The following is a 16,676-nucleotide window of genomic DNA, read 5'->3' on the forward strand; positions in this document are numbered from 1 at the left end:
GCATGTTGCTATCAGTCAGTGATGTTTACCATTGTATCAACATCTGTATTTCTACAAGCTTCTAGTATTCACATATTGGTGGGATATTGAAACATGTTCATTTAATGCAGATTGTCACAAAAAATTCTCCAAAACTGTGTAAGGCACATGATTTAATCCTAGTTTATAATAATAGTGGTGATGGAAATTTATTTTGTCACAAAAATACATAGTATTTTTCTGTAATTTGTTGAATACTGCAGCCTGTCATTCTATCTTTATCTTATAATTAAGGACGCCTATCTGTTCTTTGCGGTCTTGTTCAATGTTGCGTGCCCAGGCTCGACATTCCAGGTTGATTACAACATCATCTGTGAACACATAAAAATGCATTATATTCCAATTGTGCATGAGTGAGTTAAGTCGCGTAACAAACGGAGTAACTCCTTGGAGCAAGTGTTAGTTGATAAGCTATGTTTATGAGGGGTACACCTTTCTGGAGTATAGTGCCATGCAGTTTGGAGACAGCCAGGTGTTTCAGAGGAAGAAATGGCCTCCACTTTCTGGGTGGAAGAATATGCCAAAGAAGAAGCAAGATAGCAAGCTGAGCTTGCGTTACAAGGGTTCATTACCTTGTGAGGGTTTAGGTTCCCACAGTGGTACCAAGATTACATTTTTTCTGGGATGCAGATCCTAAAGGAAACAGGTATCGATTGGCGTGAAAGAAGATTGATTAGCAAATTGTACATGGATCAGAAAGTTAGAGTACGACTGGACAGAGGGGAGACAAGAAGTGTGCAGATTGGAAGAGGAGTTCGACAAGGATGCTGTTTATCACCAATTCTGTTCAACTTGTACAGCGAATGCCTTACCAAAGAAGCTCTGGATGGGCTCAAAGACTTCAAATTAGGAGGACAAATTATTCAAACTGTGAAATATGCAGATGACCTTGTGTTAATGGCGACTAAGGAAGAGACTGTGCTACAGGGCATGATTGATGGACTAATTGAAATTGGAAGGTGCTATGACATGGAAATAAATGTGCAGAAAACAAAAGTAATGAAAATTTCGAGACAACCAACCCCAGTCACAATAAAGATAGACCACAAACAACTGGAGAATGTGAAATGATTTAAATATTTGGGTAGCTTGTTAACAGATGATGGAAGGTGTACTTGTGAAATTAAATCCAGGATTGCCATGGCAAAATCTGCATTTAGCAAGAAGAAGAATCTTTTTACCAGCAAATTGGACTTAAATTTGAGGAAGAAACTAGTGAAATGCTACATTTGGAGCATAGCTCTGTATGGGGCTGAAACATGGACACTTAGGGCAGTAGATCAGAAACATCTGGAAAGTTTCGAAATGTGGTGTTGGAGAAGGATGGAGAAGATCAGTTGGACCGATTATGTGAGAAATGAAGAAGTGTTAATTAGAGTCAGTGAGCAGAGGAATATCCTACACGAAATAAGAAAACGGAAGGCTAATTGGATTGGTCATGTTTTATGCAGAAACTGCCTTCTAAAAGAAGTTATTGAAGGAAAGATAGAGGGGCGGATAGAAGTGACAAGAAGACATAAGAAGATGCTGGATGACCTTGGGGACAGAAGAGGATACTATCATTTGAAGGAGAAAGCTCAAGATCGCATTAAGTGGAGGAATTGTTTTGGAAGAGACTGCGGACCTGTCATCTGACAGATTACTGATGATGATGATGATGTGACTGTGATGTTCCAAGTGGTTTGGCTTCAGTGTATGTTCATGTATGACATCAGTGGCGAAAGGTAATGGTTCAATGGGAGCAGTTTCTGGCAGACAGAAAATATGGATCTTGTTTTGACCACGAAAGTGAAGTTGTGCCTGTGCTTAAGTAGTTGAGCACTATTCCCTGAATACATTTGGGGAGTGGCGGTATAGCTCTACCATTCTTGACTTTGGCACTAGATGGAGATGAGTGGTCAGCTTCACGTCCCTGCTGCTGTATCCCAGGGGAAAGAGCCCCAGGTACCCATTGGATAGGAGGCTGGGTGGGTCCCAGTGCTAGTCTGGATACTGTGGAAAAGAGAAAACTGTTGCACTGTTGAGAATTGAACCTCGGCTGTCCTGTCTGTAGTCCGCTCCCCCAAATGTCTGAACGGCATAGTGCTTAAAGAATTAAGCACAGAAAGCACTGCAAAATTAAACCTGTGAACACACTCAAGTGAAGCATGAAAGTACAGCAATTGATGCTTGATTCAGAAGTGAGATGGATGACTTACGTTTTGGCTCCAAGATACGCATGGCTACAATAGGGCTTCTGAAACCGATTTGATTACGGAATGGGAAATAGTAACCAGGGAACCCCTGCTCTGGATAATATTTAATAGTTCCCAGATGTTGTTGATCGTCTTGGTTTCTCCCCTCACAGCTAAGCCACACTTTGTTCTTCTGAAAATTAGAAGTCATTTGAAATTATGTAAATTTAGTGAGATCCAATTTATATGAAGATTGTTCAAATGAAACATGTTTGCAGCACTGCTAATGAATATGGCAGTTCTAGGTGATGTCATGGCTGTATGCGTGATGCCAGCAGTCACATGGGGGTCCATCAGTTCGTGAACCAGTGGGAGGCCTGCCTCAATGTCACTGTTTCTAACAGCTTATGCTCCTTCACCCTGAACATGTTTCATTTGAACAACGTCACATTTTCTGTTTAAACCTTTTAAAATGTGCTAAAATGGAGTACCTGAAATGTGACCAGATATAATAATGTCATGTGTATGTGTGACTACAGATGACGTTTGGATTTGATGCTTCATTTATTGACTATTACAGGTTGTACTACAAATAACTACAGCATTGTTGCTGTTTCCACCGTGTACAGTTCAGTGTTATGCATGCTGGTCTCCTCACTCTATTAAAATCTCCACTAGCCATTTCCTGGCAATGGATTTTAACACAGGAACCATAACCATCTCACAGCATTACACACTCTAAGTAATACACATAAAGTGTTCTCTTCACAGTCAGACTTTGAACTCATCTGAACTCTGACAACTGACTTGTCTCAGTTATAACATTTCAGGACAGACCACATAGAAAGCACAACTCTTCCATTGTTGTGTGTATGTTTACCGCACTGTTGCATAGCAACAGTCATCTGGTTTATTAAGAAGCAGCCACTTAGCAACAGAAACATGTTACTTGAGCTGTTGACTTTAAATGGGTCTAGTATATTTGCCTTGCTTATGGTCATTTCATAGCAACGGCTGTTTCTCTCATTGCACAGTTCCTGCCTTGAGCAGATATCCCACAGTAACAAATACAGGGATCCCTCGCCAACTGAATGGTGGGTAATCTGTCTTGTACATGGAAACAGCTGTCTCTGAAACACTGATATCTCCTAGACTACACGGCGTCACATCATAGAAAACAGTAATTTTCAGTGGTAGTTACTTCACATAGTTTAACAAGTATAAGTACCTGTTCACTCAGGTTCTGACTACTTTCCTTGTCAGTATCACAATATGTATTAGCTAAAACTTTAAGGAAGAAATAACAAAATACTGCGTTCATTGCTAATTAGGGGTATGAAATAGATTTTGTGTAGGCATATGTAATGTGTAAACTCTATCCTTTACTAAAGAAGATAATGATTAATTTCATCTGAATGTTCTTCACTGATGTTATAAAGGCAAAAAAAGAGTATATGTGGCTTCTACAGTAGAGAATATGCCATGTCGTATGTTGAATGTTGTCCAGTGTCTTGGCAAACACTGCAGTTGCCATCATCACGGTTAATGGCTTTGGGTGGGTTTGGCAGTTTTTATCTAAATCTTGAGTCAGAGATGACGCTGTGACTGAATGAAACAACAAAGCGCAGTCCAGTAGGGAGTGACCACATGACTAATGAAGGGAGATTTTCAAAAATGTTCTGATGACCAGGTAGACCTGAAAAGAGGTTATGAAAAAATTTTGGCAGCCACATGTTTAGGACAAGAGGTGATAGATGGGTATTTTAGCAACTGTGTGGAAGAATTTCCTTTTATGTGGTCAGTGAGGTTTGTTCAACATTTCTTTTCCTAATCATGTTACTAAAACCTTCCTTTTTTCTTCTTCCCCTTACCAAATGGTTGCTAAAGAAATACTTTCCTGAATTAAGGAAGACCTGGCAGCTGAAACATTTTTCATCACTTCTTTTCATTAACCATTTGTTTGTTCCCTAATGGATAGAGGAGGTTGGTTGAGGCAACCAACAATCTTATGGCTACAAGCCAGAAGATTGTGGGTTTGAATCCCGATAAGGTTGATTTTTTTCAATTTACCTAATCCTTCCAGCTGCAGTATGGCCCTGGGGTTGACTCAGCCTCTAACAGAAATGAGTACCAGGAATCTTCCTGGGGGTAAAGGGCAGCCGGTGTATAAGGCTGATGACCTTACCACCATCTGTGAGCAAATTGTCTAGAAGATGTGGGAGCCTCAACCTCTTACAACCCTATGGGCCTCCACGGCCTGTTACAAGGATAACTTTACCTAATGGATAGAACCTTGTTCCTTTGTTTCACCCAATCATGGCTTCATCCCTAACTCACCACACACTGCAAGTTCTATATGAGATGTGCCAAACATTCAACATTCTGCTTGACACAGTCCCAAATACCGAAGTTACATGTTAAGTTCCAACTGCAAAAACCTAATGACATGAATTTAACTATACTCTTATAGTTAAAAACATGAGACTGGGAACAGTGACTTTTATCACACCCAGAAAATTTACTGTAATATTTGCAGATTGCTTTATCAGCTGTGGCTGCGATACATACTAGTAAGGTATTTAAAAGACCACACCATAGCTCAAGCAGTTAGTTGCTGGCTTCCCACTGCATTGGCCCAGGTTCGAGCCTGTGTCTGGTCATGTGGGTTTTGTGGTGGAAAAAGTGGCACTGGGGCAGGTTCTCTCTAAGTACTTCAGTTTCCCCTGCCGATTTTCATTCCACCACTTGCTTCACAATCACCCTCGTCTATCATCTGGGGCTGGTACAATAGACCAGTAGGGGCCACAGTACCAAGTGGACTTAGTCCAACCCCACTAAGGAAAAAAGGGGGGGGGGTATTTAAATAATGAGAACCAATACACTTCCAAGTTCAGTAACTTCATAGTCAAAAGTTTTTGCATCCACACAGATCAACACTTACTGCTGCTGGGAAAAGATAAAATGTGTCATTGATTACATTCTTCAGGTCTTCAGGCATCTCCTGTGGTAGGGATTCCAGGTCTTTGTAATAATCTGGCTTCCATTCAAATATCTGTAATATAGAGATATGTTTCATTTACAAACTTTACATTTTATTTATTTCTGGATTATATTTGGATCAGATGGGAGTCACAACCTACTCTAAGAGGTATCACCAGGTTCTAAAGTATTACTTAAAATACAGTCTTATCCATATACAGTTTTGACAAGTACAAGTAAGATTTAATATAAATGCTTCCAAGAATACAGCTTTAGCTGGAAAAACATTCAGCAAGTTTTGTCATGACTACAGAAACATTTTATAGCTTGCAGTGGGTGTGGAGAGGCTGTAAAGCTGTTTAGGTTCTTGCTGTCAATGTACAGACTGACAGGGACCTGCAGCAATGTGCAGAACTGCACTTTTCGTGACTGTACAGGAACATTTTATAGCTTGCAGTGGGTGTGGAGAGGCTGTAAAGCTGTTTAGGTTCTTGCTGTCAATGTACAGACTGACAGGGACCTGCAGCAATGTGCAGAACTGCACTTTTCGTGACTGTACAGGAACATTTTATAGCTTGCAGTGGGTGTGGAGAGGCTGTAAAGCTGTTTAGGTTCTTGCTGTCAATGTACAGACTGACAGGGACCTGCAGCAATGTGCAGAACTGCACTTTTCGTGACTGTACAGGAACATTTTATAGCTTGCAGTGGGTGTGGAGAGGCTGTAAAGCTATTTAGGTTCCTGCTGTCACCGTACCGCCTGATAGGGACCTGCAGCAATGTGCAGAACTGCACTTTTTATGAGTGTACAGGAACATTTGATAGCTTAATGCAGATGCAGAGGTGCTATAATGTCCTTTGCTAGCACCTGAATGGCAGGATGGATTTTGTTCATATTCAGTACGTAAGACTTTGTCTCCATCATAGGTCAGTGATTGCTGAATATGAACATTGTAACTTAAAAATTAGGGGCCCTACTTTTCCAAGATCTTCTGTAACAATTGTGATTAAATTTCAGTAATTTATGGAGATCATTGTCCTAAACAAAACTGCACAGTGGTATCTTCAAGAAAATAACAGCATGCATGCTATGATGTAAATATGAAATGTCAGCTTTCACAAAAAGGTCTGACAGATTTTCATCACATTTTAATCATACACCTATAGAGGCAATGGGCCGAAATAATAAGGCTCTGCGATTCACAAACACGTATGAGGAATATGTACCAGTGTCTTGTGCTCGCTGATCTTGCATCAGTTGCTGCTTACCTTGTTGATCTTGAAGAACATGCATACATTTGGAATGAAAGTGCCATTAGGTTTACAGTCTCCCCAACTATTTATGTCCACATCACACACCATATTCTCATCGTCTCTCCCAGAAGTATAGTTACATTCCTTACTGTTATTGACTGTCGTCTGATATTCTGAAACATAGGAATAAATAACCAACTAATGGAAGAATTTATGTGCATTTATTTAACGATGCTCACAGTAAGTTGGATTATATAGCATCAGATGATTCAGTGATACCATCATTGGCTCATTCAAACTGGTCATGATGTGCGGAATTATCCTGGAATTTGCCTGGAGGGATTGAGGAAAACCACAAAAAATCTCAACATAGTCATGCTAACAGGCCATCTTGTGAATATAGGCCACAAACATTACCACTTGAGCCACTTGCTCTTGTGGAGCAGAGAAAGATCTCTTGCCTCTGCTGGGAATTAAACCCTGGCTATCGACTGAGCTATCCCAGCTCTTGTACAATAGTAATTCCTGGAAATAATGATGATGATTGTAAATGGTAAATATTTAAAAAGTAAAAAATATATCACGTACTTTCTTGATGAAGGAAATTGAGTCATAGTAGTAGAATAGTAGGTAGTAGTTTTAGAAATCTGGGGTTATGGGAAAAGTCCAAAAGAATACCCATAATCAGTGTGCCATATCAGTGACATCCAAATTTAAACTTAAGAATGAAGTTCACTGTCTTCATGCTTGTTTAGGATCCTCAGTTCCATTATGAGAAGCAGTGATACCTTGCAAGAATTCATCCACTGATGGTAGCCAGTCACTTGAAGATAGCCATGACTTTTTTACTTGGCTGTAAGTCAGTATACTTTCACGTCCTTCTGGGGGCACTGGACGAGACGCCAGACCTGAACACATGACAGTAAAGACATTTACTCTGTTATTATTATGAATTACAAGTACTTGAAAATAGGGTGCTGAGGAAAACACTTTGAACTAAGAGAGATGAAATAAAACTAAAATGGAGTACATTCCATTATTTAGAGTTTCATTAACTGACTCCACTATAGAAGGTTTTCTTCGAAATGTTGACTGATAGTTATCAAGCCAGTCAAAAAATATCCTGCGTGTGTGTAACACAAGCATTCATTACTGTCAAGGATTTGAGGCTCTCAGAATAGCAAATGAAGATTACTGCCTTAAGGTATCAAAGTTATAGAGGAATTTACTGCTTTCTTCATGGCGAAAGATTGATTTGACCTTGGAAAGAAATGATCTTGGTAAAAAAGGTAAAGCTATCTCTGTAACAGCCATGGAGGCCCATAGGGTTGTGAGACATCGAGGATCCCACATTTTCCTAACATCTGGCTCACAGATGGCAGTGAGGTTGTTAGCCTTATTTGCTGGCTGCCCTTTACCCCACAGGATTCTTGGTACTCATTTCTATCAGAGGCCGAGTCAACCCCAGGGCCATGGTGTGACTGGAAGGATTAGGTAAATAGAAAATAAAATGCCCTCATCGGGAATCAAACCCACTACCTTCCATCTTTAGAGAAGGAATGACAGGAGCAATGGATGTGACCAGACAAATAGGAAGTAGCAGCACTAATAAATGGAAGTTCCACAGAGAGCAGATCATCATCATCATCATCAGTAATCTGTCAAGACGACAGGTCCACAGTCTCTTCCAAAACAATTCCTCCACTTAATGCGATCTAGAGCTTTCTCCTTCAAATGACAGTATCCTCTTCTGTCCCCAAGGTCATCCAGCATCTTCTTACGTCTTCTTCCTCGTCTTCTTGTCACTTCTATCCGCCCATCTATCTTTCCTTCGATAGCTTCTTTTAGAAGGCAGTTTCTGCGTAAAACATGACCAATCCAATTAGCCTTCCGTTTTCTTATTTCATGTAGGATATTCCTCTGCTCACTGACTCTAATTAACACTTCTTCATTTCTCACATAATCGGTCCAACTGATCTTNNTCTTTAGAGAAGGAATGACAGGAGCAATGGATGTGACCAGACAAATAGGAAGTAGCAGCACTAATAAATGGAAGTTCCACAGAGAGCAGATCATCAGGGGAAAATATGAGAGGAACGGAAGATGGTTGGTAGAAGAGAGGTCCACATACAGCTTACATTTCTATGCTGAAGATGAGCGCAGGAAGTTGCTCTGAAATATTGGTACCTGTCTACAAAACCACACAGTTTTATTTGTACAACCTAGAAGATAGTTATTCATTGCCGTGTTCTTAGCAGTATGCTTTCTGACCCCAACCTGGCCAGTTGTATTCCCTTCTATATGCCCAACCCATTTTCCTGAGATAAATTTTAATGCTAGTTTTCTTCCACATTCATTACAGCACATGCAGTCTGCTTCCTGATACACACTGCCATCAAAACAGCATATGCCATGTACTTAAGTAAGTACAAGCACTAGCTTATAGAGAAACTACAACATACAATTTCAAGTTAAGATGATCTCTGACAATTAACCTGCTCCCCAGTTTTCACATGACACACTTGATATACTTAATGAAATCCAGCCAGCATCATTTGCTATACCCATAAGATGACCAATATGCATATTAACCAAAAACTTTCATCAGTGAATCAAAGAACAATAAACAGGTGTCTGTCCTGTACCCCCCCAAGCCAGACTTTTAGGAAAAAATCAAGACTGAAGAAGAAAAATATATGAAATAATGCTAACAATTAAAATTATTTTTAAAACTAATTTCTTCTACTCTGAATACTGTTGGGTGATTAAGTGGCTTAAACCTTAAGTTCATAAGCAAATTTCTGGTTGGCCCCTCCAATATATCTAAAAAGCGTTGAAATAATACTAAGACATGTAGAGACTTGCTCAGGTGGGACAACTACATAGAATCCAGCTATATGTGTTATTTCTGCTTAATGGGTTCAACTGATATGTGTCCATTTTCAAAGAGAGAACCAGTCTCTAGATTCTGAAACCAGAACAAGATAATGAACAATGTCCAATGTGTGTCAGTTTAATATCGCAATGTGCATCATCACAGACCTTATCACCCAGCTTATGGACTGTCTAGTCTTTAGTGAAGTATCAGATCTGTTATCAGAAATGTATTTGTCATTGTACATTCAAGCTTTCAGCAGTATGTAGAAACGTGAACACAGGAATTATGATAGATTACCAGGTGATGATCCAATTATAGAGCTGTCTAGTGTGTACGTAGGAGTATCCTCGTTTATGGTGTTCAGTAGCCCCCACATGCAGGCTGCCCAGAAAGCCGCCAGTCCAATATAGAAGAATAGGTAGAACACAAACACTCTGACTGCAAGAGAAAAAGAAAAGAGACATAACAAATTTTGAAATCCTTTGAAAATCTGACACAGATAACAAATCAAAATTTGATCCATGAAGAAATCAAGAGCAGATTGAATTTTGATAATGGTTGTTACCATTCAGTTCAGAACCTTTTGTCTTCTTGCCTGCTGCCCAAGAACATAAAAATTAAAATATGCAAAAGTATAATCTTAGCTGTAGTTTTGTATGGATGTGATACTTTATCTCTGACATTGAGGTAAGAACAGAGACAGAAAGCATTTGAGAACAGGGTGCTGAGGAGAATATTTCAACTGAAGAGAGATGAAGTGGTAGGAAGTTTGAGAAAACTGCATGATGAGCTTCATAACTTGTATTTTTCATAAATTATCAAGTCAAGGAGGATGAGATATGCAGAGTAGGTAGCATGCATGGGAAGAAGAGGAATGCATGTAGGACTTTGGTGGGAAAGCCAGAAGGAAAGAGTCCACTAGGACAGTGTTCAGCAACCGGTGTGCTGTCACAAAGTGAAAGGTGTGACGCAAACTTTTACCTATTGAAAGAAATTAATTGTCGAATTTTATTCGTTTTATTTTATCCCAGTTACCGTGTTTCATATGCTTGTATTTTATTCTCAGCCACTGCACTGATTAAATAAGATGATGCTTGTTTATTCTTTATTAATGCTGTGGTTTTTTATGTACATAATGTTGTATTCTAAGAAATTAAACGTAAATTATTTACCCAGTTGTTGTTATATCATAGTTTTCATTATTGATTTTTTTTTTTATTTTCCTCGCATTGACGCAGCTTCTTTGATATGCTTGCCGCATGTTCTGTGTACGTGCTTTTCCCTAAAACTGCAGGGATTAGCATGGGTTTTCCTGTCTTTTATAACGCTGTTTCGGTATTTGCCCGTTTGTTAGAAGTTAGAGCTTCTTCAACTTTATGACTTTCTTCCTGTAACGATGCACCCACCGATTGTTGGACTTAATTTAAAATTATAAATATTTCCAAAATAAGTCGGTATAATGTCACTTCTTCCGTTTGAAGAGTAGAGATCCTGCGTTTTACAATCTTTCAGTTCTATCACAGCTGTGCTCTGAAGTAGTTTGCAAATTTTGGTTGCTAGTTAGAGAATTACAGATGGGTCGTTTGAGATGTCCTCGACTGTATGGACACTTGCTGACGGCAATAAAGTGGTGATGGACACAATTAAAGAACATTTAGAAATGCTGCAGCAGAAATTTAATAAGTATTTTGGAGACAGTGTACAAGATTTTGACTTGGTTCATGATCCATTTGTTGTGAATTCAGAACATCATCCGATTAATATAGAAGAGGAACTCGCAGATTTAAAAGCAGACAGAACATTGAAACTAAAACTTCTCGAAGTGCCTTTGGATACGTTTTGGTTGGCAATAAGGAGTGGATACCCGGCTATCTCCGAGATGGCAGTTAATGTGTTATTGCCATTTTCAACTACATATTTGTGTGAACTGGGCTTATCGATGTTAACAGAAATTAAGACATCAAAGAGGAAGCAGCTCAAATCCATCGATGAAGAAATGAGACTTGCGTTGTCAACGATTCCACCACGGATCAGTCGCCTGTGTGAAGCTACGCAGGCGCAAGTATCACATTGAAGTTATGAGTAGAATTACTGTATTTACTTTAATAGTAATAGAAGTGTATTTTCTACACTCTACAGTGAATTAAAGTTCATTAATTGCTAATAAATGCACCAGTCGATTTCTGTTTAATGATAATAAAATAACAATATAATAATATTATAGTAATAAGTTGATCACGTTATGTATTTATATTAATTGTCTGATAGCATGCGTTTTTGAGGGGAATAACATTTTGGTGTGCCGTGTTGAGTCATGCATTCTTCATGGTGCGCCGCGAGTAGAAAAAGGTTGCGGAACACTGCACTAGGAAGACCAAGGCATAGGTGGGAGTATAATATTAAAACGGATCTTAGAGAGATAAAATGGTGTGGTATGGACTGAATTCATCCCCCAGTGGTGGGCTCTTGTGAACACATAGCTGAGTGACTGCCACCTTCCTATAGAGGACTCAGCTCCATGAAGGTAGTTAATTCACATACACAATTGGCCTTGACTACATTACTTTGGAAACGGAATCAATTGTTTTTCAATAGAGTATTGCTGGTTGCTGATTGTCCAAATTAAGACATGTGCGCTGCTTAACCATGTGGGCCCTTAGTGCACGTGCCATTATTTTCCTGATACTTTCTCATACTACATACATGGGGAAAGTAAGAAGGCATGGCTGTTCCTGTGTGTAAGCACCGTGCCATGAAGATGCATGGGAGAGTGAAGGTAGAGCTCTATGCATTTGTGACCTCAGCACTAGATGGAAATGAATAGTGTGCTTCACGCTTGTGCCACATTACCCTGCACAAAAACATCATTTTTGTTTTAAACTGGTACCCACACGCACTCAGTGTTCTAAGGTTACTTGTACTTCATGGACACACAACAAATTTCCTCACTTTACCATAATGAGTAACGTTTACTTAAGGTATTCAGATGACATCTGTCAATGCGGGCTTGTACAGCAGGTTATGTCTTAACGTTTTTTCATTCACTTCGAAACAGCAGTTAGTTACTTGAACAGTTGTAGGCCTGACCACCGTCAAGTATATGCCGCTTATGCTTGCTTTGGATGACTTCTGCCTGTTTCCTGAATATTTTATTATGTAATCATACACATAAGGAATTCTGAAAGCCATGTGCACTTCGCGGACCGATATGCACCTGTCAGAGTTTGAAAACTGAATTCATGTAAATAACACTAAAAGAATTCAGTTCATACCTCACAGCGAACACTGCATCTCCATTAAAAGACTATCATTTAATGCTGTTTGGGAAATAACCCCTATTTATTCTGAGTGAACCCCATAAATACACCATCTGAGCAGAATACAGTGTTCTTTGATGTTAAAGTAGGTGGTACAATTAGTAAGCATTGTGCTGTATGGGATTAAGCATCTGAATTGCTATGAGCAAAACACAGAATCACGAGAAATGCACAAATATTAAGTGTGCCAACATTTGGTGAACCTGAAATACACAAAGATGAATTAGTTGATTCACTGAAATTACATAACATAATGTGATAAAATTCAGAATGATAAATAGACTTTGATGTAACAGAATGCGATAAAAGTGTTTGCATGGGTAATCCCTTGTGTATTTAATAAATACATTTAGACTCAAATATATGGTATGTCTCAGTGCAGACTGTTCATATCAAGGGTCCCAGTGAACTTGATGGCCACATATCCCATCCTCTCTCTCTAAGATCCATTTTAATATTGTCCACCCACCTATGCCTTGCTCTTCACAGTGGTCTCTTTCCTTCTGCCTTTCGCACCAGTATCTTATATGCAATCCTCTCCTCCCACATTCGTGCTGCATTCCCTGCCCACCTCATCCTCCTTGACTTGATCATTCTAATTATACTTGGAGAAGAGTACAAGTTATGAAGCTCCTCATTATGCAGTTTTCTCCAACCTCCTGTCACTTGATCTCTCTTCGGTCCAAATATTCTCAGCACCTTTTTACGGTGAGCAGTTGTTAGCCTTACACCCAACCTCCAAGCTTGAGGATCAACCCTTGTCGGCTGTCCGCGACTGCTTATTCAATATTTCGCAGCTTCCCTCCATACCTGGAGGGCGTCTCCTCCCTCCCCAACCTGAGGACGCGCCATGCCGTGGTGACAAGGGACCCACCTAACATTGACACGATGTGAGCAAACTGCAGACTTCTGAAACGCTGAAGCAGGTGGTACATCGTATACTAAAGGGATTAATAGTGAAAGAGACATGACAGATTGCTTCGCTGGGATCACCAAGCCCATTCTACTTGGCTAGCCTGTCTCTTGCTCAGATTTACCGACTGTGTTTCAGTTTTGTTCGTAAAATTTGAAAACCTAAGTCAACGTAGGGTTTTAGCGTATTACAGCAGGTGGTACATAAAGTAACCACTTGGTTTGATAAGATTAACGAATTACTCATAATGTTCGGGTTATCTGCAAGCTTGGTATCAGTGTTGGGAGCACTCGCATAATGACGTGATAATTACAGGATCGATGAGAATTAGATAAGACAGTTTGATTCCATCTCGGGGCATGGATGTGCTTTTCTCGAAACCTTGCAGAATGCGTATCAAGTTCGTCTCCACCTTCCGGTTGTCCTTACGGATGAAACAACTTGATGACCACTGTACAGATTTTAGTCAAATTTGCTGTTGAAAACTACGAATATTTTCACACAACGATAAATCTAACGGCCACCTTGCGGGAAGATTTTTTTATTGCTAGCGGGGTGGGACTAAGTCCCTTGTACTGAGGCCACTTCTGGCCTATTGTACCAGCCCCAGATGATAGGTGAGGGTGATTGTGGAGCAATTGCTGGAATGAAGATTGGCAGGGGAAACCGAAGTACTTGAAAAAACCCTGCCCCAGCCCCACTTTGTCCACCACAAATCCCACTTGACCAGACCCGGGATCGAACCCCGGCCGCCGCGGTGGGAAGCCAGCAACTAACCGCTTGAGCTATGGCGCGGCCTACGGGAAGACTTACTCGTGTATGCGTTTGTTTCTATGGACATCTGGACCCTAAGCTCGCCATTTCTTTTATTAAAGAGAAATAGCAGGGATTCAGGTTCTCACAGCCGTGTTATGAAGAGCTGTCTTGACCTCGGCACTAGATGGAGGTGAGTGGTTTCCTTTACCCCGGGGAAAGAGCCCCCGTACCCATTGGATAAGAGGCTGAGAGTGCCCTAGGGCTGATCTGGACTCTGTGGAATAGAGAAAAATCTCTTGCCCCTATCGGGAATCGAACCCCGGCCGTCCATCCCGTAGCCCGTCGCTATACCGACTGAACTATCGCAGCTTCTCTTTTGTATATGAACGCAGTTAATTATGGGACCCCGGCAGTTTAACCAGTGTTTCGTGCCTGAAACTTTTCTTTCAACTTTCACATCTCATGCTCGCTCTACAGTGTGAAACAAGATATGGAAGCGATATTTACAAACAGTTCACCTTTGCCCTTATCTCGACTGGTACTAAAATAACAATGATCTCTCCATAATCGCAACTTATCACGATTCTTGAACAGCGATTCTTACCTGCTCTTACGAACTGCATATATCTATGGGTACGGGCCGTGCTTTTTTAGGGCAAGCCTGTGGGTCGTGCGTAAAACATACGACAAAACGCAACGGGGCAGTGGTTGCGGTTGCATGGTGGGAGGGGGTGACACATTGTAACAAACCCTACAATTCTGACGATCAGGTACAAGAACATGGGCGATAGTAAGAAGAGGCGAATCACGGTTAATTCGAGCTCTAAGGAGCGTGTTCGTATCCCGAAGAGAAACTATATGTATGGCTACGTGTTTGTCTGTTGTCGTGCATGGGCAGAAGCCATATGATTGGATGATCTCTCATCTAAGGTATATCTAAGGCAGTGGATCCCAAGCAGCTTTATAAATAAAATAATTGAAGTCCCGCGAATTTAAGGTAAAGGATAAGTTCGACCTGTGCTTAATTAATTAAGCATCACGCCATGAAGACGTATGGTGGTCCACACGTCTTTATGACGTAGTGCTTAATTAGCTAATCACAGTGACAGCTTCGCCTCTTTTTACCTTTACATGAAGTAGCAAATTAGAGAGGTAACTTAACGAATCAAGTTGGCAGACCTGTACTATCAAAGCAGAGAGATAGAGAATGACTGCCCACTCTGAAAATTGGGTCATCATATTCTACGTGTGGAGACACAATGTTAATGAGGAAATGACGTAATGATAGTGGGCAAATCACTTCTGTCGCTATTGATGCCAAGCTGACATGTAGACACAACATTACAAACACGATGCTCATTTATTTCACACGATATTCTGTACGGCCACAAAACAACCATCTTTTTTTTTTTCAGAATACTGACTTCTGGGATATGAGGACATGTAGCAATGTACGTAGAAGGTTACCAAATATTTCAGACGAACCCAGAAGGAAAGAGACCCGTCTGTGAGAGGGTAATATTAAAATGAATCTCAGATAGAATGGGGAGGTGTGGACTGGATTGATCTGGCTCAGGATAGGGCACAGTGAAGGGCTCTTGTGAACACGGTAATGAAACTGAGCGACTGGCTGCTTCTTGTAAGGACTCAGCTCCATGTTAGTTAGTTCGGAGGACCGAGGTAGTACCTCCGAAACGTCGGTAACCTTCACGGTATCACATCCCACGTGATAGTGCTCTTCATGCTCACCATATGAGAACCTCGAATCCGACCATTTATATTGGTTTTCATCTTCACCGGGACCGCCTCTGTGATCTAGTGGCCAGCGTTCCTGGCTACAGATCCAGTGGTCCGAGTTCGATTCCCGGCGCTACCAGAATTTTTTCTGAGAAGTAGTGGGTCTGGAACGGGATCCACTCAGCCTCGTGATGACAACTGAGGAGCTATTTCAAACGGCCGTGGGGATTCGTTGCGCTGACCACACGCAAAAGTCGGCACTAAACTTCGCCGACGAGCGGCGGTCGCTCGGTCGGTATAATTCGCTTGCGGACTAAAATCATCTTCACCGCCAGACGGGTTGTTCTAGAGACAACGTTCCACGCTTGCCACATGCAAATGCCGTGTTAGTACCTCGATTAGTTCACTATCGGCTCCCTCCAGATACTTTCCAATATATCATGATTCACCTGTCATCCTACAGTCAGACGCTGTCGTCTCCTTCATGAAAGCGTCGTTGAACACCCATGACAGATTCATCACCACCATCATAGAGTAAGGCTTACCGAGTCGACCGCGTCATAGCTCAAGCGGTTAGTCGCTGGCTTCCCACCTCGGCAGCCCGGGTTCTATCCCGGGTCTGCTCAAGTGGG

At 40.9% G+C, this 16,676-nt stretch overlaps 2 protein-coding genes across 4 annotated transcripts in view; one reads left to right on the forward strand and one right to left on the reverse strand.

The window, feature by feature from the left end:
• The window catches only part of LOC111874055 (gastrula zinc finger protein XlCGF7.1-like), a 55,409-nt gene that overhangs the window by 15,292 nt on the left and 23,441 nt on the right, over positions 1-16,676 (forward strand). Inside the window, exon 5 of one of the 2 annotated variants that reach the window (XR_004514059.1) lies at positions 8,806-9,602. Coding sequence is in view for 1 of the 2 variants with exons in the window: in XM_033755314.1 (XP_033611205.1) it covers positions 8,806-8,865 (60 nt within the window). In the remaining variant the exon portion in view is untranslated. Of the gene's footprint in view, positions 1-8,805; positions 9,603-16,676 lie in introns of those variants that run through there. The other variant, XM_033755314.1, reaches the window with a different exon arrangement.
• LOC111874056 (sodium/potassium-transporting ATPase subunit beta-2) overlaps positions 25-16,676 on the reverse strand; it is a 36,097-nt gene continuing 19,445 nt past the window's right edge. For both annotated transcript variants that reach the window (XM_023869224.2, XM_023869223.2), the window contains 6 exons: positions 9,619-9,759; positions 7,232-7,351; positions 6,459-6,616; positions 5,155-5,265; positions 2,238-2,406; positions 25-350 (listed from right to left, as the gene is read on the reverse strand). In XM_023869224.2, the coding sequence (XP_023724992.1) occupies positions 247-350; positions 2,238-2,406; positions 5,155-5,265; positions 6,459-6,616; positions 7,232-7,351; positions 9,619-9,759 (803 nt within the window). In that variant the 3' untranslated portion in view covers positions 25-246. The remainder of the gene's footprint in view (positions 351-2,237; positions 2,407-5,154; positions 5,266-6,458; positions 6,617-7,231; positions 7,352-9,618; positions 9,760-16,676) is intronic.

The sequence above is a fragment of the Cryptotermes secundus genome, unplaced genomic scaffold, assembly GCF_002891405.2.
Source record: "Cryptotermes secundus unplaced genomic scaffold, Csec_1.0 scaffold1991, whole genome shotgun sequence".
Classification (NCBI taxonomy): Eukaryota; Metazoa; Arthropoda; class Insecta; order Blattodea; family Kalotermitidae; genus Cryptotermes; species Cryptotermes secundus.